Source organism: Metarhizium acridum (genome assembly GCF_019434415.1).
Source record: "Metarhizium acridum strain ARSEF 324 chromosome Unknown scaffold_72, whole genome shotgun sequence".
In the NCBI taxonomy this organism is placed as follows: Eukaryota; Fungi; Ascomycota; class Sordariomycetes; order Hypocreales; family Clavicipitaceae; genus Metarhizium; species Metarhizium acridum.
Genome location: NW_027094019.1, coordinates 1,238,148 through 1,256,785, shown reverse-complemented (window position 1 = coordinate 1,256,785; position 18,638 = coordinate 1,238,148). Strand labels below are relative to the sequence as shown.

The window sequence follows — 18,638 nt, the reverse complement described above, 5'->3', positions numbered from 1 at the left end:
GGGGGAAGCTTGCGGCGGCCCACAGGAGAGATTGCGAGATCGTGCCCATCACCCCGTTCCCCGTTCCCCGTTACCGGTTACCCGTTATCCGTTATCCGTTTTACCGGCCGGCTTAAACATTTTCTCTTTTTTTTTTTTTCCCCTACATTAATAACTGCCACCCTTCCGCCCTCTCATCTGCTCCTTGCTCTCCTGTCCCCTTCCCCCTTTCCCCCGTCCCCTTGCGAGTCATACGGCCTTTGCTGCGCTGCGCGGCACATCTTCCTCGTCTCGTACCCTCGGCTTATCGCCATGTCTGGGCCTCCATCGCGAATTCGATCCATCCTGGGCCACTTACTTGGTCCTGCCCAACCGCCGCCTCACATTCACCATCTTTCGCCGACCTTCTTCCTTGAGCGCGCTGCTCTTGTCGAGCCCAATGCCGACGCAATCTTTCACATAACGCCCAACGGCGTCGCTTTGCGCCGTTCCTACCAGACCTTTGCCGACCGAGCTCGGGGGCTTGCCTACTACCTCAAGAAGCACAAGCTGAGTCGCATTGGCATCTTGGCACCCAACACGCCAGCTTTTCTCGAGTCAATATATGGTATTGTCGCTGGTGGCGGCGTCGTGGTTCCCGCAAATTATCGACTGAAGGCGGACGATATTGCTTACATATTTGAGCATGCCGAGGTCGATGCCATCATTGTCGACAAGGAGTTTGAGGGGTTGCTCGGTGCATTCACGAAAAAGCACCCCAATGTGCCATTGATTGTCGACCTGGTAAGCCAAAAAAAAAACGCACAGATTGTGCTGTCGTCCTATTCCCTTTTCTATATCAAAAAAGAAGAAGAAAAATAACTGTCCCCTAACCCTTGGTCTGTTGTAGGACACGGATGCCACCGAGGGTCCATCATGCGGTCAATTCAACGAAGCAATCCTCGAGGGCCTTGCCTATGATGAGGAGCTAGGCGGTCATGCCTGGGCCGGCTTGCAGTCCAAGGCAACCAACGAAGATGACATGCTCGCTATTCCCTTCACCTCTGGCACGACGTCACGGCCCAAAGGAGTAGTTTACACTCACAGAGGTGCATATCTTGCCGCCATGGGAAATATCATTGAGTCTGGCTTGAACCAAGGGCGATGCCGCTATTTATGGACTCTGCCAATGTAACTACCTGCCCTACGTTTTGACTCCCAACAGGGAACCCACTTGCTGATTTTTTAATTTTTCTTCGCTTGCTTCTAGGTTCCATGCCATGGGCTGGACATTTCCCTGGTCGGTCGTGGCTGTGCGAGGATTGAATGTGTGCCTCAGAAAGATTGACTACCCGCTGATATGGAAGCTGCTGAAGGAAGAGGGAATCACGCACTTCAATGCAGCCCCAACCGTCAATACTCTCCTGGTGGCGGCCAAGGAAGCTGTCAAGCTGCCCAACCCGGTGCAAGTAACGGTGGCAGCTAGCCCGCCGTCTGCTCATCTCTTCGAGTTGATGGTGAGACTAGGTCTTTGTACACCTGTCAACGATCTCCCCTTGCTGATTGTCGTCACAGACCAACCTCAACCTCATGCCTGTTCACGTATACGGAATGACTGGTGAGTGTCGCTTAGCAAGACAGACCGTGTCAACATGCATCTAATCAAAGCACAGAAACGTATGGCCCCATCACAAAATGCTACCATCTACCAGAATGGGATAATCTCCCGCCCCAGCAAAAATACGCCAAGATGGCCCGACAAGGTCACGGCTTCGTCACCAGTTTACCCATCCGCATCATCAAACCCGATCAACCAGAAGGTGTTCTCATCGACGTCGCCAAGAATGGCCAAGAAATCGGAGAAATCGTTTTCATCGGCAATATCTGCGCCAAGGAGTATTTCAAGGATGCCGAAGCATCTCGGAAGCTCTTTGCCGGTGGCGTTTTACATTCCGGGGACCTGGCCGTATGGCACCCTGACGGCAGCGCCCAGATTCTCGATCGGGCCAAGGACATTATCATTTCCGGGGGGGAGAATATATCGTCCGTGGCGCTGGAGAGCGTGCTCGTCCAGCATCCGGATATTCTAGAGGCTGGTGTTGTGGCTATCCCCAATGATCACTGGGGCGAGGTACCAAAGGCGTATGTTACGGTGAAGGAGGGCAAGACTATACGGGGAGAGGATGTAATCTCTTGGGCGAAGCATCAAAGCAATATCAGCAGGTTCATGGTACCTAAAGAGGTGGAGGTTGTGAAAGAGTTGCCAAAGACCAGCACGGGGAAGATTAAGAAGAATGATTTGCGCGAGTGGGCTAAGAAAGGTGCAAAGCGATAGATGGTATATGATTGGAAGCTACACAGGAGTTGACGGTCGCACTATTTTTCCCTGGTGTATTTCTTGGTATATCTGGCTACTATTGTGACAGCCCATGCCTCTATCGGAAGCCCTTGTTTCTCAAGATTCGTATCATTGTTCGTAACCTCTTCATGACGGTCGTTTACTTCACATTAGCCGGGAACAAAGCCCCCGCCCTACCCCGGTCAAGTCCATCCAGAGTCTTCATGTCCCCTTGATCCAGTGCAAAATCAAACACATTTGCGTTTTGCTTGATTCTGTCGGTATTGCCGCTCTTGGGAAGTGGAACCCAATTCTTCTGGAGCGCGAACCGAATCAATATTTGAGCTGGTGACTTGTTGTACTTGTCTGCTATGGCGCCCAAAGTTGGATCATTCAGGTGGTCGCCACAGGAGAGTGGACTGTACGCTGCAAGGACGATATTCTTATCCTCGCAGTATTGAACGATTTCCCGCTGCTGGCACCACGGGTGAAGCTACGAAATTCATATTAGTCTGACATCTTTCCATCCTGAAAATCCCCCCCACCGGGAGAATGTCTTGTGTTTTTCCAACATACCTCGATTTGGTTCACATGCGGCGGCCAAACCTTTGCGTATTCCTTCATCTCTTCGATGTGCTGTGGCCGATAATTACTTACGCCGATGGCCTTGGCTCGCCCCTCGGCGTACAGCTTTTCCAGCACGCCCCATAGCTCCTCCCGCGACTCTCGTCCGGTGCCGGGGATGTGAATCAGCAGCAGGTCAACGTACCCGTCCTTGCCGCTTACCTTCTCGATGCTTTCCATGCAGCTCTGGTATGACTTCTCGAAAGAGCCCGCCGATTGGCGAATCTTGGTGGTTATGAAAATGTCTTGTCGCTGGATGGGCGACTGCTGGATAGCTGCCCCGACGTCGGCTTCGTTTCGGTACAGTTGCGCCGAGTCAATGTGGCGGTAGCCAGCCTCTAGGGCATCCAGGACGGCTTTTTGGCAGGATTTCCCGTAAAGTTGGTAGACGCCGAAACCGAGTTTCGGGATGGAGCTGCTGGTGTTGGTGAGGGGTGCGCGGTCGTGGAGTGTGAGTGGTGCCATGGTGGTTACCTTTGTTATTTTCACCTTGTCATGAAAATTGGGAAGACAGCAATTAGGAAAATAAAAAAAGGTGTAGACTAGATGCGCTTTGATGTGTCCTGAAAGTAAGCATTATTAATACAAGCCAGATACAATACACTGAAGCTAGAATTTTAGACGAGTTTCCTGGGGGGTCGGTCGAAGAAGGAGCTTGGGGCAGCAGATCGTCCGTCGGCTTCTGCAAGGTGCTGCATGTAAGAAGCATGTAAAGAGCCTGGCGGGTGGGTGCATTCGTCATAGGGAGCCACTTTATGCCCCGCCACGCCGCTGGCGGATGGCATCTCCCGAGAGCTGCGAGCCGTCAACTAGCTGAGCGGTATTGTTCGAGGTGAATGCGGCACGAAGTTCAAAGCAACGAATAGACCGAAATGAACGGGGATATTAAATGCCAAGAAGAAACTGCCCAAACGAGTTTTCTTCATTTCCGTATTCGAAGCATACCGTCGGCCCGACTTTATCCCCGCAAACTTTGGACCTGGGAAAGGAGAACAGGCAGGTTGCTGCCAGCTGCGAGTCGCCAGCAAACGACCAGAGCTCTCGACGCCCTTCCGCCCCACCAACCAATCCACCATTAGCCTACTTTCGTCACAGAGTGGTTTCCACTGCTCTAGCATTTTGCCTCCCTCATTCCACCAGGTGCGACGACCTTCGTTCCGTTTTCCATCGTGTACCGGTTCGACGGTTAATGGGAAGCATCTTTTTTTTTCGTCACCTAATCACCAGTTCACACACAGCTCGTCTTGAGTTTGTGGACAATCCCTACGGCTGCGACCACACCCATTTTTTTTTTCTTTGCCGAAACAAACATGAGCACTTTGCGGCCTTTGCGGGGTGGTTGCTTGTGTGGGAGGAACCGGTACATCATTGCTCTTCCGGAGGATGGGATAAATGAGGCACAAGTGCTATTCAGCACGGACAGGTCACACCGTGAGTTGGGATTCCCAATGGTCTGCTCTGCAGTTGACGGGACCGAGAAGATGATGTCTAAATAAATCTCTGTCCACGGTGTCTTGCGTAGGCTAACAGCGGTTTCCAGAAGAACCACTTGCTACACCTCTGGCGGCGTACATCCGAGTACCGCTGTCATGGTTACACAGCACGACATTTGCATTCTTCGATGATGAGACGCACACCATGATTCGACGTGTCTACACCCACCCTAGCCAAGACCACACAAAGCGTCAATTCTGTGGATTCTGTGGCACGCCGCTATCATACTGGTCCGAAGAGCCGAGAAGCGAGGCCGAGTATATCAACCTCACATTGGGCAGTCTGCTTCAAGAAGACCTCCAGGACTTGGAAGACCTGGGACTCATTCCAGAGGAGGGTGAAAGCGAACCAGAGGAAATGCGGGCGGCCAGCCCAAACCGCGGCATTGCCCTGCGACATTCCTTCGGAGTCCCATGGTTCGATGGCATGGTGGATGGCACCAGACTGGGTAGAATGCGCCGCACGCATGGGATTAGACGCTCAGGCAATGGTACAGTAAAGGTTGAATGGGAGATCATTGAGGAGTCGGACGGGCTGGAGAACAACGAGGTTGAAATGGAGACTGGTTCTGCGTCGGGGAAGCGAAAGTTGCAGGACAGAGAAGGCTAGAAAGCATCACTGTGAAACGGACTCGGCGACTTCGGACGAGGGAATGCACTCACTTAGGTATCAGCCACCGACATGCGTGAGAGACATTCTTGACATGTGCTGTCTTTGGCCAAGGGACGAGACTCAAGTTGACCGGGATGACAAGTCCAGCTTTGGCATGATGCAAAGCTCAACAGCTGCATGGCCAAGTCTCGAGAACAGTGGTGGGAACACAGGACCGAGGGAGGTGTGGCGTGGTGGCGTTTATGCGGAAGGAGGGGGGAAAAAAAAAAAAAAAAAAAAAAAAAGAGAGAGAGAGAGAGAGAGAAAGAAACGACGGACATGTATGAAAATAAATATGCTGTGGATTACCGAGTAGAAGAGATGACGATGTGAATCCATGTTATTTCATGCAAGTTGTTTGGTGTTGTCGTTGATTCCTTGTGGAAGAATTGCGGAATGTCTGGCACCATATCACGCACCCACTGGACGCAATTCGTGAAGGAACAAAGGCGGCTGAGAGATGCGCTTTCAAGGCAGAATGCACTTGGAACGTTAAATAGTTTCAAAGCCACGACGACGCCATCAGCTCTCCAGCCCGTGTTGCGGCCGGCAGCCGACGCCCGCTCTGCCCCTGGACACGGAGAGATTACATGCTGTGAGATGAAAGCCATTGCTTTCGTCCTAGTCGGTACTCCGCAGTGTCAAAGGCTCAAAGCACACACAAGCCGCGCGCGTACATACATGGGGAGCCCCCAAGCTGACAGTCATTGCAGAGACGGGCCGGGGATTGGAAAAGCAGAATGGTGGCACAATTGGGGGTTTTAATTGACCCCGCCGCGAGGGGGGGGAAGAAGCTTGTGCCACTTATTCTTTGTACAGGGAATCAAGCAATGTAGGCCGTGACGTTGGCGACGTTGGGATTTGTGACGTGGCGGTTGATGCAGAGACAGTATGATGGGAATTGCGGTTTTGCCTCTTCAGCCAGCGCCAAATCGGGGTGATTGCCCGTGACTCCTGCAGACATGGAACCTCCACTGTACAAGGGTGCTCCGCCCAGCAGTAAGCACTTAGATATTGCCAACATTGAACCTTGCCGATTGTGATGCTTCTTTGCTTCGTGGGAAAGATGCTCGGCAGATCACCGCCAGCAGGGGGGACTTTGACGGGCGCAATAACTCCACTCGGTCAGAGTCTAGCGTCTTGTGGTGTATGGTGGCCTGCTGAGCTTGTTATTATTACTACTCCGTATTATTATCGATTTTTCTCTCTCTCTCTCCGGTTTGGGATCTATCTATCCTTTGGGGGGGTTGGTCACGATGGAGCAATCTTTGAAGCTGGGCATTTAAGATGCCGCTGCCCTCCAGGTGGAATTGCAATGGGGGCAGAAAAGGGCCCATTTACATTGATATTCCCCTCCAGCAAGGAACACCCATTGCATTTTCTGCCTGATATACTTGATACTCTGTGTTGCGGCGATTTTTCTCGCTTGCCCGTCGTGGTTATATATCTGTCTGGACAGCACCGACGCAGGCAAAACAACAAGCCGCTTCGAAACATCTTCGTCCAGCAAACATGTCCCTCCCAAGCGACTTCCTCTGGGGATTCGCAACAGCAGCGTAACCGCCCCCCTCCACCCCTCCACCACCCCTCCTTGACTTCAAATGTCCATTACCTCATGACACAAGGCACAAGGTCGCTAACTCGTCCCAGCTATCAAATCGAAGGCGCCGTCGAACAAGACGGTCGAGCCCCCACCATCTGGGACACCTTCTGCAACAGGCCCGGCAAAATCGCCGACGGCTCCTCGGGCAACACGGCGTGCGACTCGTACAACCGCACAGCAGAAGACATTGCCCTCCTCAAGTCTCTGGGCGCAACGGCCTACCGCTTCTACTTGTCATGGACACGCATCGTACCCCTTGGGGGGCGGAACGACCCCGTCAACCAGCCCGGTCTGGACCACTACGTCAAGTTTGTCGATGACTTGCTCGCTGCCGGCATCACGCCATTCGTCACCCTGCTTCACTGGGATGTGCCCGACGAGCTGGACAAGCGGTACGGCGGGCTGCTGGACAAGACCGAGTTTGGCCTCGATTTCGACCGCTACGCGCGGCTGTGTTTCCAGGCCATGCCCAAGGTGAAGCACTGGGCCACTTTCAACGAGCCGTGGTGCTCGGCCGTCTTGGGGTACAACGTCGGCCAGTTTGCGCCAGGAAGGACGTCGGACCGGACCAAGTCTTCCGAAGGCGACGGCACCACGGAGCCCTGGATCGCTGCGCACACGTTGCTCGTTGCGCACGGCCGCGCAGTCAGGTCCTACCGGGACGACTTCAAGGCGGCCGCCCAGGGCGAAATCGGCATCGTGCTGAACGGCGACGCCGTCTTCCCCTGGGACCCCGCGGACCCAAGGGACGTGGAGGCGTGCGAGCGCAAGCTGGAATTCGCCATCTCGTGGTTCGCAGACCCCATCTACAAGGGCGACTACCCAGAGTCCATGAAGCGCCAGCTCGGCAGCCGCCTGCCCACCTTTACGCCCGAAGAAGTCGCCCTCGTCCGCGGCTCAAACGACTTCTACGGCATGAACCACTACACGGCCAACTACGTCAGGCACCGCCTCGGAACGGCCGACCCGGAGGACGTGGGCGGCCACCTCGACCTCTTGTCCTACAACAAGAGGGGCTTCTGCATCGGCGAAGAGACGCAGTCGCCGTGGTTGCGGCCCTGCGCCGCCGGATTCCGCGACCTGATGGTCTGGATCAGCAAGCGCTACAACTACCCCAAGATTTACATCACCGAGAACGGGACCAGTATCAAGGGCGAGAACGATTTGCCCGTGGACAAGATTCTGGACGACGACTTTCGCGTGCGCTACTATGACGATTACGTGAGGGCCATGGCGACGGCCGTGTCGCTGGACGGCGTCGATGTGAGGGGGTATTTTGCCTGGTCGTTGATGGATAATTTCGAGTGGGCCGAGGGCTACGAGACGCGCTTTGGCGTGTGCTACGTCGATTATGACAATGGCCAGAAGAGGTTTGCCAAGAAGAGCGCCCGGTTCTTGGGGCCGCTGTTCGATAAGTTGATACGAAAGGACGGGCAGTAGGGGTCTCTTGTTGCATTAGCACGGACATCTAGATTACGTATCCTGTTTGATGTATCATCCAGAGTCGTTTCCCTTGGTGGCTTTTTACTTTGCAGGTCAAGGTATGAGTTGCGCAAGGGGTCTGGGTAGTGGATGCTGCAACGAGCAATACATTGGTGCACATTGGTATATAAAATCTGCTTATACCAACGTATGTGGTAATAATACGAAAGGAGCTAGAAGCCTGAGTCGGACAATCGGTGAGGCTCTATAGGGCGTGATTCATCCCACAACATGCCAAAAAAAAATGAACCGATGTGAAAGAATAGTCGATCAGCTTTACACTGTTCTCGGCCGCTATTACCCTCGTCATCTTGCCATCAGAACATCGGGTTTACAAATCAACACTTATTATATCTTGTAATAGTGCCGAATTCATCATCACAGGTTGAGTAGTGTAGTGGTCAACATGGTGGCTTCACATAATCAGTGAATGCGCTACAGCCCCGGGTTCGATTCCCGGCTCGACTAAATTTTTTGACTGTATTGGTGCTGCATCTCGGCGACTGTGTCGAGCTCCATAAGCTTCATTCATTTACGCAATTTTTCTTTTTTTTGGCCCTTTAGTAGTCTGTTTAGGAGCACAATACAGGCAAACCATAACAAGACCAGGGAATCGGTTCAGCAATGTGCCGATTATCTTCAACGCCAACGCACGTCATCTAGAAGATCAAATAACACCACCTACCCTAGGCCATATGAGCGGCGTCCACGCCTTGAGCAGACCAGCAGCACGCTTCAGAGGCCTTAAGCAATGATAAATTCACGAGTGCTTTTCAGCGTCTAGCACATCAAAATATTACTCGTTTCGCGAGGGAAACCAAGCGTGACCGGCAATCGTGGACGAATCCAACCCCCCCCACGCGTGCAAATGTCCACCAAGTTTCTGTGCGTGCTTCGAATCCACTACGATTGTTTTCACCAGAGGGAGTCCAATGCCCGTGAGCAATATTCGTCAGAGTCGGGACGCGGTCTTGCAGCAAGAATGAAATTTGCTGCTTTTGATACTTTACGCTAAGCTTCTCGTCATTCGGCTGCTTCAGGTCCAATGCCTTCTCAAAAGTCGCAACAGACTCGAACCAAGACGCTGCGCAAATGTGGTGTATGCAGCACAAGATGCTTGCCTGTAGCGGACAATCTGTAACAGCATGAAACAAAAGGAAATACCAAAATCCTCGCAAATATCAAAATCCTTTTCGAACCATCTTCTTGAATCCTGTATACATTAAAAACTGGCAACCTCCGTGCAGGACTGTTCGAGGACAACATTGGTGGTAAGAGGCCTCATAGCCGCGTGGCGGCTCTTGAACGACTCCAGCTACATTGATCCCAGCAAGCAGTCTTGTGAAAGGGCATCCAACTCGTTGTAGAAATCAGTAACCACCATCATGGGGGCAACAAGCGTGTCTGGCTGCACCTTCATACCGAGGACGGCGTCGAGACCTCTACAGATATTTGCCGCCAGTTCACGACAATTCTGATACAAGCCAATGTCAATCTGTAGAGCCGACTGAAGAACAAGCCACATGTCGGGATACGCATCGATGACGGGCTGGAAGATGGCGGCGCGGACGGATTCAATGCACCGATGGGAGAGGATTTGGCTCATCCAGAAATACATCATCATTAGACCCGTTTGCAAGTCTCTAAACGTGAACGGGTTCTCCAAAGGGCTTTCTCCCAACCCGCCATCCATATGATCTACCCAGAAAGCACGTCCATCTGCGGATCCCATCGCTAGTTCGGAAAGCCATTGACTAAAGTGGCCTTCCAAGGCGAGGCATTCCCTCAAGCCATCCTGCAACTCCATTCGACGAGCTGTCGTGGCGGGAGAGGCGAGCAGGCGATCTACTTCGTTGAAGATGGCAGGCAGTTTGAGGGCTAGGTCAAAGAGCTGGTTGATATGGGACGTGGGATGTGGCCCTCGAGATGCTGATAACCAGTCTGGCGAGTAGAGATGTGCTTCGCAGCGACGCAGCAGAGCGATGCTCGGCTGTTGTCATGTATTAGTGGCTATGCGCTTTGGAGAAGCTGGGGAAGCTGGCATCGGATTGAGAAAGCCGACTAGAAGAAGATAGAGGCCTACTGTATAATGATAATTCGGAAACGACGAGTAGTAATTTGAATCACGGCGCTTTAAGACGTCCATCTGGCTAGATGAATCAGGCCCTAGCTCACATCCCATGGAAGCAGGAGAGTTGTGCTGCGCAAAGCCTATCAGCAAACAGGTTTAACTAGCAAGAAATGGAACGACGATAGCTTACGCCGTAAAAGAAGGCGCAATAACCATCACCTGAAGATCTCCCGTCATCAGAGGTCCACAGTCTCGTCATATACGCCGAATTTTTCTCGGTAGCAAAATCGGCATCATACAAATCCACAAGAGGGAAATGTACCTGCGAATCCATGGCAAGCTCTCCCGCCTGCCCTTGAGCTCCCGGCCTCACAACACCAGGTATACTTGTCTGCAGAGCCGATGTCAGCACAGAGTTGTCTTTCCTGCTGGCACAAGGCTGAATAGCGTCAGCCCATGGTGAAACGGAATGTTGGATCTGCAGCATGGAGGACGTCTCGCGCTCTTCCGTCTTGGACCTCGCACACCAACCATGCTTACTTACTATCATTCTGTAGAATCCAAACGGGCAAGGGGGTGAAGACCAATTGTCCAAAGCTGGTGTAAAACGCCAAAAATGAGCAACAGAGAACAAGACAAGAAAACTCCGTTTTGCCTCTTCGGCCTCAGCATCCCTTCAGGGTTTTCTTCTTGGTAGAGCGGCGTCTGCCAAGCGCTTTTTTTTTCGGAAACAATTCTTTGGGAAAAGACTGCTGGTTAATCTAGATTTCCAACTTGGTACTGGCTGCCGACAAACCCCAGTATATGTACCTCGTTGTCCAGAGCACCCCTTCGAGGACGTCTTCTCGATATAGCTTGGCAAGGCCCACCGTGCCTGTACAGCTAGTCAACTAGTCATCAAGCAAAGTGCCTCGTCCCTTTTACCGCCACTATATTGAGCAGTTCATCTCCACCAAGTGGTAGTCTGCCATCATCGGGAATAACAGAAGCACGCCGTATTCCCCCACAAACACCGACTCCGCCTCAGTCTAGTATCTCGGACATTGTACTCCGCGCAACACAGCTGCTGTGGACAAGTCGCTATAGGGCTGACTTTAAGAAGCAACTGATGTCCCCCAAACGGCGGCGAGGCTGGACACGACAAAGTCCCGTCGTGAGGGCCGGCTCCGTGTCTCATTGGTGGAAATGTCCCTAGCACCGCACTCGAGTTTGACGAATTAGGAAATTCTGCACGAAGTACTCCCGCATGACGGCTTTTGCGGATCCGGGTCCCGAGATCTTGACGTACAATGCCCCGTAACGCCGAGCATGGCAGCCCCCGGTGCGGTCTTCATGGATATCACTGCACATGTCGCCGCTTAAACGCTTCTTTCCGATATTCTTCGGTCACCTGTATCGGCGTGTTAGTATATAGACATGATTTGCGTCGTAAATCTCGTATATCATCCACAGAATTGACGCTCTAGGTGACCCACGATGGCCAGCCACCTATTTCCACCACCCAAGTTGGTAGACTTTTACTCGCTATTCGACTTGGGATGTAGGCCTTCTCTCTTGCTTATTGCTTGCCCGACCAGACCGGTTTATGTTAGAATGACCCGCACCTAATGCCCGCATTGCGAGGGATGCACGGCTCTGTCTAGTGTATGCGGAAAGCACTGCCATGTACACGCTATGATGAGAAGAAAATAAATCCAGGTTTCTCCAATAGATGCAATGCTTCTAGATAATTTTATAAAAAATCCTTCTTTTTCAGCTTGGTATTTCTGCAATGTTCAGCTGCATGTGAAGTGAGGTCATGCAGCCGCCCATTAGCATTGGCACGGAGGAACAATGCCCACCGTCGCCGTACAATATTGTACATAAACGCCTATCACTCCCCCCCGGATCTTTTGGAAAGCCTTTTCAACAACTAGATGTACTTGTATGGGTTCATAATGCCATTCTGTGGAGACGTTAGCATCGACCTTTCCCACTCCTGGCAAGAGAAGTGCAGACGCCACGACCAGGGTCATTGTTACACTGCTAGAAGAAACAAGAAGAAACACAACGGGACGAAACAAAAAAATTTGCCGCCAGAGCACAGACGCAGGTGGCTGATTTTGTCGCAAGGGATGACTTACCGGATCATACAATGTCTTGATCTGCTTCATGAGACCAATCATGGTTTCGTTACGGCTGTAGCCAATATAATTCTTCTTCGCCAGGCCTAACCCGTGTTCTGCACTGATGCTGCCTTGCCGTTTTTCGATCCATTCGTAAACATAGGGCTCCAATACCTTTTCAACCTCCTTGTCGTACCGCCTAATGGCAATGTTGAGGTGGAGATTTGAGTCACCCATGTGGCCGTAACCAAGAACGTCCACAACGGGATGGTCATCCGTCTCGCCAAGGAGACCAGCCTCAGAAAGCCTTGCCTTGACATCATGAACGATCAAGTACATGTCCGACAGCGGGATCGAAACGTCATACTTGTACGTCCCACCCCAGTGGCCAATACACTCTGTGATGCCTTCCCGCCAGCTCCACAGCGTCTTGATCTGGGTAGGCATCCTGGGCAACCACGCCATCGGCAATGACTTCGTTTGACATGACATCTTCCAGGAACTTCTCCAGCTTCTCGTAGTCGTGCTCACTGTTGGAGCCGCTGGTCTCGATGAGGCAGTAAAAGGGGTAGTCGTTTTCCAACGGCTTCGTCCCACCACGCACTTGATGAACGATACGTTGGCTGGTTCCGTCCATGAGTTCAAAGGCCGAGAGAATCTCTGACAGCTGCAGCTTGGCCTCGCGGAATGCCTTTTGTGCTTTTTCGTAAGACTCAATACCAAACAGGGCGACGTTTACCGCGGGCGAGCGCTGGGCGCACTGCACGACCAGCTTGGTGATTATTCCCAGCGTACCCTCAGCACCAATAAACAGCTGCTTCAGATCGTAGCCCGTGTTGTTCTTGCGCAGGGTGCACATGTCGTTCATGATGGTGCCATCCGGGAGGACGGCCTCTATGCCCAGGACGCTGCCGTGAAGACTGCCATAGCGCAACAGCCGCAAGCCCCCGGCATTCGTCGACACGTTCCCGCCAACATGACACGAGCCCTTGGCCCCCAGATCCAGGGGAAAGATGTAGCCCCGTTCAGCAACATGCTGATCTGCGACCTCTAGGATGCAACCCGCGTCCAGCACAAGTGAGCCACTCATCTCATCAAACGAATGGATCGTGTTCATCCTCCCCATGCTAATGACAATCTCATCAAAGACTGGGATGGAACCGCCCACCAGCCCGGTATTGCCGCCTTGCGGTACCACGGCCAGCATGTTCTCGTTGCAGTACCGGAGGATCTTGCTGACTTCCTCGGTTGACCCTGGCTTCAAGACCAGCCGGCACTGGCCCTTGTACTTGTGCATCCAATCCTCGTTGAAGGGCTCAATGTCGGCGGCAGCATCGGCATTGATGCCGTCAATGACGGCCGAGTCCTGCCCGAGAACTTGCTTGAAGTAGGCCACATGCTCGGGAGTCAGCTGGGAAAACCTAGAGTCTCTTGTCAAGCCAGGGTACGAATCAGCCGTAAGCTTCGCGGCACGACTAGCTGAAGTGCTGGAAAATGACCTCGATCCCAAGCAACGAGTCTGTGGTATGATTGATGAGCGGCAGGCCGAGGAAAGACGAGCTGCGGCCTTGGGAAGACCACGGCTGGCCGCTGGGGCCACGAGACCCGAGACGTGGCTGCAGCTTCCATTGGCAACGCCCCGGAGGAGCCTCGCGCGTGTTGCCATGGCTGGATTGCGGCTGCAATGCGGTGGTGCTGAAGGCCTTGCACTCGAGTGCGATGAGGAAATGAAATTGGCTGGTCGATTGCTCAAGTCAAGACGGGCCGAGGAAGACGGTCGGTGCCGGAACGAAAGACGAAGAGGGGCAGGATCACAGGAACCAGGCAGGCTGTGTTGAGGTGTGCCGATGGAAAGTAAAGGCGCTCGAGATGTGACAAAAATACGAGCCCATTGAATTGCGGAATCTGCACATGGACGGTGGATGAAGGATGGAGCAGTCGCAGCAAAATCCACTTCGACTGCGTACAGAGTGAATCTCCATTGCGCTGGCAAATCTTTTTTGCTGAAGAGCTTCATTTGCTCTCGAGTGGATCCCGTCGCCGCAAACCTCCGACTCCGGCCTACCTTCGTCCATACAATCATACAAAGCCAGTACGGTCAAGATTCTTTACCTCGATCCCTGGGAAACATGCCTTCACAAGCGTTTAAATTGTTCACTGATTCCATTCTCTCATCCTCAACCGCCCCCAACCATGTAGTGCCTCACGATGCAATCTGCCAGCCAGGGCACCCAAGAATCTAGATGGCAGCGGTCCATATGTTGGAGGCCATAGAGGTTCGCCGACAGTTAATATGGTCCATGGCATGGACCCAAGCATCATCAAGGCACTTTGTACAGACTCCATCCTGCGTGCGACGCCGCGCAAAGAGCGACAAAGCTGGCGGTCCGCATACACCAACCTCTACTGTACCCGGCGTCCGACTTTTCGACGCCAGGGTCTGGAACTTGAGCCGCAGTTTTCCAGCATACGTACGCTCCGTTCAAATCCCGTCATCTCACATCCAATCTCTGGTGTCCCTCAATCGCCATTCATCGCTCGCATTGGGTATCCAAAACAGGGAAATCACATAGCTATCCTAGTCCGTTTTGCTCTACCCAAGTATTTCCAATACCCAATCAAAACCAAGTGTAACCTCTCCAATAAACAAGACACGGGCGTACAGTCAACTATTAATATACAAAACGTGCCAGGAACAAACAAAGTCTATTATCGCCTGCCTATCGCCAGTTACCCAGGAAAACCATTTGCTTTGGGACTCTTCCGCGGATTCGTGTCGCCCAGGTTAGTACGGTCCTGTAGAACTCCACTGGGCACATCATCCCGTGTCCCCTCCACGTCGATCATCTTCTCCATGAATGAAATGTAATCAAACTGGGGCTGTCCGCGGTCTTGAGACATGTCGGGACCCTTGTGAGGGGGCATCATCTCGACAAGTTTATCAATGACCTCGTCAGGGACCAGACTATGCCGCAGGTCCATCTCCGTGACGTATGGTTTGCCGTCGGCAACTTCACGGAATGACTGGAACACTTGCTCCGCAGTGTTTTGATCCTCCGTGACGTCCACCATGAATCGAATAAATTGTTCAAATGTTACCTCATCTCGCCCGCCGGACGTCTCCAGGAAGTAGTCATGCATCTCTTCCTCGGAAAATACCAGCCCAAGAGAGGCAAGCGCAGCACCAAACTCAATCTCATGGAGAGAATTCGAGTCATCTCTGTCAAAATGACGAAAAACACTTTCAAACTCCTCCAACTGGATAGGCGTCAGGTTGGTCATATTTCGAGCGACCATTTGGTTCTCCAGGAATGCCAGCTTCTTTTGTACTGATGATTTGACGAGTCCCAGCTCATATGCTAATTCATCATATGTATATGTTGTAAAGTCGTTTTCCTCAATATTGGCCTCGTAGCATTTGGCGTCGACGGCTTCTATTGTTTCCAGATAGCGATCCAACGGTGCCAAGTTGTCGCTCAGCTTCTTGACGTGGTGCCATTGGTCCTCGACATCTCCATCTAGACCAGAAATGGCGAGTTGCATCGTGTTGAGAGCCATTGCAAAGTCATTAGCTTTATCTGCAAATGACTTTCGAAGGGCGTTTTTGATACTATACGTATAAAATTAGTACAAGTCTCGTTCCTTTTATTTCTGATACCAAAAGGAATGGCTTTGTGTCAATGGAAACTTACTCGCGAATGGTCTCATTGATCAGTTGTGCTCTTCTCATTTCTGCCTTTGCCAGCGTACCCCAATCCCGCTCCAGCGCATCCAAGCTCAACTCTGCGGGCGGATCGTACGGCCGGAGGCGGTAGGTACCAAGCTTTGTCTTGATATTTCCCAGGAGTGTTGCAAGATCACTCTTTTCGGCAACCCAGTCTCTCTTTTGCCCCCTTTTATAGGCAGCAAAGTCCTTGGCTTGCGCTTTTGCATCTGCATACGTCCCCTCAAACTGGGCTAATTGCCATTCCTTGACTTGGGCGCGCAGAGCCGCAAGGAGCTCCTTCATCCGCTTCTCGTAGGCAGTCTGCATCTCCCAGGCGCCCTGCATGTTGCTGACAAACTTCTCGACTCGTCTGCCTGCATTCTCGACCTTCTCCATCTGTGAAAACGCGTGGAACCAGTATGCAATGTACGTCATCAAACTTCGCTCATCGGGCTTCGGCACATCGCACACATCTTCCACATCCAAAAGCCGTGGAATGCCAATCTCTTCATGGGCAATATCAAAGGCAAGCTGCATGTTTCCGCGGTGATCGTGCTTGTCTAGTGAGTCAAAGTCGATCAAGTCTGGCCGATGGATATCAAGAAGCGCGCAAAAAGCCAGCCCGTCGTTCCAGCTCGCGCTGAAGTCTCGTACTTCAACCTCGTCATAGCAGGCAGTCTTTCTTTGACACCATAATAAAAGACCTTCTTTGGCAGACATGCCCTCTTCGTTGATGTCGCTAATTGTAAATCGAAGAATCAGGGTCCAGATAAGTCCGAGGACAATCTTACGATTGCCGTCGACGATATCTTCGGCGCCAATGTTCGTCATTTGAATTCCCCTGCATTTGATGAAGTCGAGAGCCAGGTTGGCATTCTCAAACTTTTGCACCCGTAGTTTTGGTTTTGAAGCATAGCGGCCGAGGGACTCGTTTGAAAGTGATTCCAGGAGATGGATAAGCATGACCTTGACTCTGAAAGTTAGTCTCACGCTCTAGACCAGACGGTCAGGGGATGAGGGGACGCTTTGCTTACACCATCACTGAAGTCCTTGACAAGATCCTTGACCTCGAGGCCTCTCGATACTAACTTTGTATTTAACCTGGGGAGTGTTGGGTGATGTAAGCAAGAATGCCTATTGCGATTTTTTGTATTTCATGCTCTTGTGCTCCAAAGATTCTTCGAACGGAGCTTTGGCAAGCAACGACCTGTCGACGTACCATTTTGTAAAAGTCTTTTGCTGGACGTTAATCCACCTTTGCTGCTCGAGAGTCGACATCTTGGCCAGGCTGTGTTCATTCGCAGGCTCAACCGCAGCGAGAGCGTCTGCCGTACCGCTATTTCCTGATCGTCGACGGCTCCAGTTCGCCTTTGAATGTTTTGAATGCTTGTCCTTGGAGCCCAATGGAGGCCCGTCGCGTCTTGACCGCTGTAATCGTGCAGCATGCAGCTGCTCCCTGTCCCGCCTGCTCCGCTTGCCGGGGAGAGACGAACGGGTTTGAGAGCGGCAACAGGGGTCACTGGCGGTAGACTGCGTGCAATCGCAGTCGCAGTCTGCAGCAGTTAGGCTCGTAGATGCAGTTGACAGGGTCGAGGACCGGGAGGATCTAGACGTCGATGCTGAGATTGAGTCGCGGAACTGCAGTAAATGGTCGTCGTCGACAACGCATGTGCTCGACCCGTCCAAGTGGCTGCAGGACGAGTTGTGTAAACAAAATTGGCTGCCCTGGCCAGCACCTTCCAGGTTGCCGGGCGGCGGCGACGGGCTCCGCTCAACGAGCTGGCGAGCGGCATCATCTCCCGATGCGCCCAAGGGAAGCGCTGCCATTGGGTGCCTGTGACGCTGCGAGTGCCCAGGGTCTGGTAGGTAACTTATTATTGGGCCAGGCGGTTTTCAGTGGCTGAGTGCCGTTGAAGCTGTCAAATGCTCCACTTGGGCCAGTCGACCGATTGATGACTGGGCAGGGCCTGGTTGGTGTCCGCGTGTTCGTGCGCTTTTGGTCGACCTCGTCGAGCCCAGTCTAGACCACCATTCGCTCGGCTCTGTTATTGGACTTATCAAAGTGCCTTGGCAGAGGTGTGATTCGGCTCATGTGGTAATTACGGTGTGATTGAAATAAAGCACTCCCTACCTGGAAGTGGTCGATAGTACGTAGGTAGGCCTGTAGGATAGCTGTCGGAAAGTATTGTATGTTGCGAAATGACATCCGCAGCATGCACATACCCGGCCCGGGCGATGCGTTGCGTTTTGTATGCCCGGGCGACAACACACCCCGAGCATTTGCCTATCCGATCAGCGCCATCGCGGGGTTTGTCATGGCCCATGATGAGCAAGGGATTGCTTTATGCGTTCTTGTTCAGTCTCATCCCTTTCTGAGTCTTGCTTTCGTCTCAGATGGGGAAGTGGACACTGACTTGTTGACTTATGCATTCGTCTAAAGTGTGGTGGTGGTGACCCTGGACTCGTAACCGACTAAAATGCCACCAAGAATATCTGAAACCCGTCCTCCCATATACGAATGTCAAAGACACTTGTTCGTTCGTACGCATATATATGGGCTGGTCGATCAATCGTCGGTACATGCAGTATATTCTGGGGTATACGAA

The 18,638-nt window shown here is 52.4% G+C and overlaps 9 protein-coding genes and 1 non-coding gene across 11 annotated transcripts; 5 read left to right on the top strand and 5 right to left on the bottom strand.

The window, feature by feature from the left end:
- Positions 1 to 291: 291 nt before the first annotated feature.
- Positions 292 to 2,293, top strand: J3458_007165 (uncharacterized protein; the record flags this gene model as incomplete). Its single annotated transcript, XM_007808769.1, has 5 exons — positions 292 to 762; positions 869 to 1,149; positions 1,229 to 1,475; positions 1,534 to 1,576; positions 1,632 to 2,293. The coding sequence occupies 5 exons, from the start codon at positions 292 to 294 to the stop codon at positions 2,291 to 2,293; spliced, it is 1,704 nt and encodes a 567-aa protein (XP_007806960.1).
- Positions 2,294 to 2,323: 30 nt separating this feature from the next.
- Positions 2,324 to 4,049, bottom strand: J3458_007164 (uncharacterized protein). Its single transcript, XM_007808770.2, has 2 exons — positions 2,873 to 4,049; positions 2,324 to 2,789 (listed from the first exon to the last, which is right to left on the bottom strand). Exons 1-2 carry the CDS (start codon positions 3,383 to 3,385, stop codon positions 2,457 to 2,459), a joined length of 846 nt encoding a protein of 281 aa, XP_007806961.1. The 5' UTR covers positions 3,386 to 4,049; the 3' UTR covers positions 2,324 to 2,456.
- A 181-nt stretch (positions 4,050 to 4,230) lies between these two features.
- On the top strand, positions 4,231 to 5,023 carry J3458_007163 (uncharacterized protein; the record flags this gene model as incomplete). The annotated part of the gene is made up of 2 exons (XM_007808771.2): positions 4,231 to 4,351; positions 4,461 to 5,023. 2 exons carry the CDS (start codon positions 4,231 to 4,233, stop codon positions 5,021 to 5,023), a joined length of 684 nt encoding a protein of 227 aa, XP_007806962.2.
- Positions 5,024 to 5,066: 43 nt separating this feature from the next.
- On the top strand, positions 5,067 to 5,381 carry J3458_007162 (uncharacterized protein; the record flags this gene model as incomplete). Its single annotated transcript, XM_066119232.1, has 1 exon — positions 5,067 to 5,381. One exon carries the CDS (start codon positions 5,067 to 5,069, stop codon positions 5,379 to 5,381), a length of 315 nt encoding a protein of 104 aa, XP_065975869.1.
- A 781-nt stretch (positions 5,382 to 6,162) lies between these two features.
- On the top strand, positions 6,163 to 8,365 carry J3458_007161 (uncharacterized protein). Its single transcript, XM_007808772.2, has 2 exons — positions 6,163 to 6,621; positions 6,716 to 8,365. Exons 1-2 carry the CDS (start codon positions 6,578 to 6,580, stop codon positions 8,106 to 8,108), a joined length of 1,437 nt encoding a protein of 478 aa, XP_007806963.2. The 5' UTR covers positions 6,163 to 6,577; the 3' UTR covers positions 8,109 to 8,365.
- Positions 8,366 to 8,533: 168 nt separating this feature from the next.
- Positions 8,534 to 8,618, top strand: J3458_007160. The gene has a single exon. It is a non-coding gene; the product is annotated as a tRNA-Val (tRNA).
- A 514-nt stretch (positions 8,619 to 9,132) lies between these two features.
- Positions 9,133 to 10,555, bottom strand: J3458_007159 (uncharacterized protein; the record flags this gene model as incomplete). Its single annotated transcript, XM_066119231.1, has 3 exons — positions 9,133 to 10,140; positions 10,234 to 10,350; positions 10,412 to 10,555. 3 exons carry the CDS (start codon positions 10,553 to 10,555, stop codon positions 9,466 to 9,468), a joined length of 936 nt encoding a protein of 311 aa, XP_065975868.1. The 3' UTR covers positions 9,133 to 9,465.
- A 1,578-nt stretch (positions 10,556 to 12,133) lies between these two features.
- Positions 12,134 to 12,665, bottom strand: DLD2_2 (D-lactate ferricytochrome c oxidoreductase; the record flags this gene model as incomplete). Its single annotated transcript, XM_007808774.2, has 2 exons — positions 12,134 to 12,166; positions 12,345 to 12,665. The coding sequence occupies 2 exons, from the start codon at positions 12,663 to 12,665 to the stop codon at positions 12,134 to 12,136; spliced, it is 354 nt and encodes a 117-aa protein (XP_007806965.2).
- Positions 12,666 to 12,687: 22 nt separating this feature from the next.
- DLD2_1 (D-lactate ferricytochrome c oxidoreductase) lies at positions 12,688 to 14,409 on the bottom strand (the record flags this gene model as incomplete). Its single annotated transcript, XM_066119230.1, has 1 exon — positions 12,688 to 14,409. One exon carries the CDS (start codon positions 14,407 to 14,409, stop codon positions 12,688 to 12,690), a length of 1,722 nt encoding a protein of 573 aa, XP_065975867.1.
- Positions 14,410 to 14,423: 14 nt separating this feature from the next.
- Positions 14,424 to 17,725, bottom strand: ain1 (alpha-actinin). Of its 2 annotated transcripts, XM_007808775.2 has the most exons (4): positions 17,252 to 17,725; positions 17,067 to 17,133; positions 16,019 to 16,998; positions 14,424 to 15,936 (listed from the first exon to the last, which is right to left on the bottom strand). In XM_007808775.2, the coding sequence occupies exons 1-4, from the start codon at positions 17,308 to 17,310 to the stop codon at positions 15,057 to 15,059; spliced, it is 1,986 nt and encodes a 661-aa protein (XP_007806966.2). In that variant the 5' UTR covers positions 17,311 to 17,725; the 3' UTR covers positions 14,424 to 15,056. The 2 variants fall into 2 exon arrangements, with proteins under 2 accessions (XP_007806966.2, XP_065975866.1); XM_066119229.1 differs by having other exon boundaries at positions 17,067 to 17,725.
- Positions 17,726 to 18,638: the final 913 nt, after the last annotated feature.

Coding starts and splice junctions, on each gene's coding strand:
- J3458_007164 (XM_007808770.2), bottom strand. CDS start 3,385: ATGGCACCACTCACACTCCACGACCGCGCACCCCTCACCAACACCAGC. Junction 2,790..2,872: donor CGCATGTGAACCAAATCGAG/GTATGTTGGAAA, acceptor TGAATTTCGTAG/CTTCACCCGTGGTGCCAGCA.
- J3458_007161 (XM_007808772.2), top strand. CDS start 6,578: ATGTCCCTCCCAAGCGACTTCCTCTGGGGATTCGCAACAGCAGC. Junction 6,622..6,715: donor TGGGGATTCGCAACAGCAGC/GTAACCGCCCCC, acceptor AACTCGTCCCAG/CTATCAAATCGAAGGCGCCG.
- ain1 (XM_007808775.2), bottom strand. CDS start 17,310: ATGTCGACTCTCGAGCAGCAAAGGTGGATTAACGTCCAGCAAAAGACT. Junction 17,134..17,251: donor CAAAAGACTTTTACAAAATG/GTACGTCGACAG, acceptor AACACTCCCCAG/GTTAAATACAAAGTTAGTAT. Junction 15,937..16,018: donor ATCAATGAGACCATTCGCGA/GTAAGTTTCCAT, acceptor TTATACGTATAG/TATCAAAAACGCCCTTCGAA.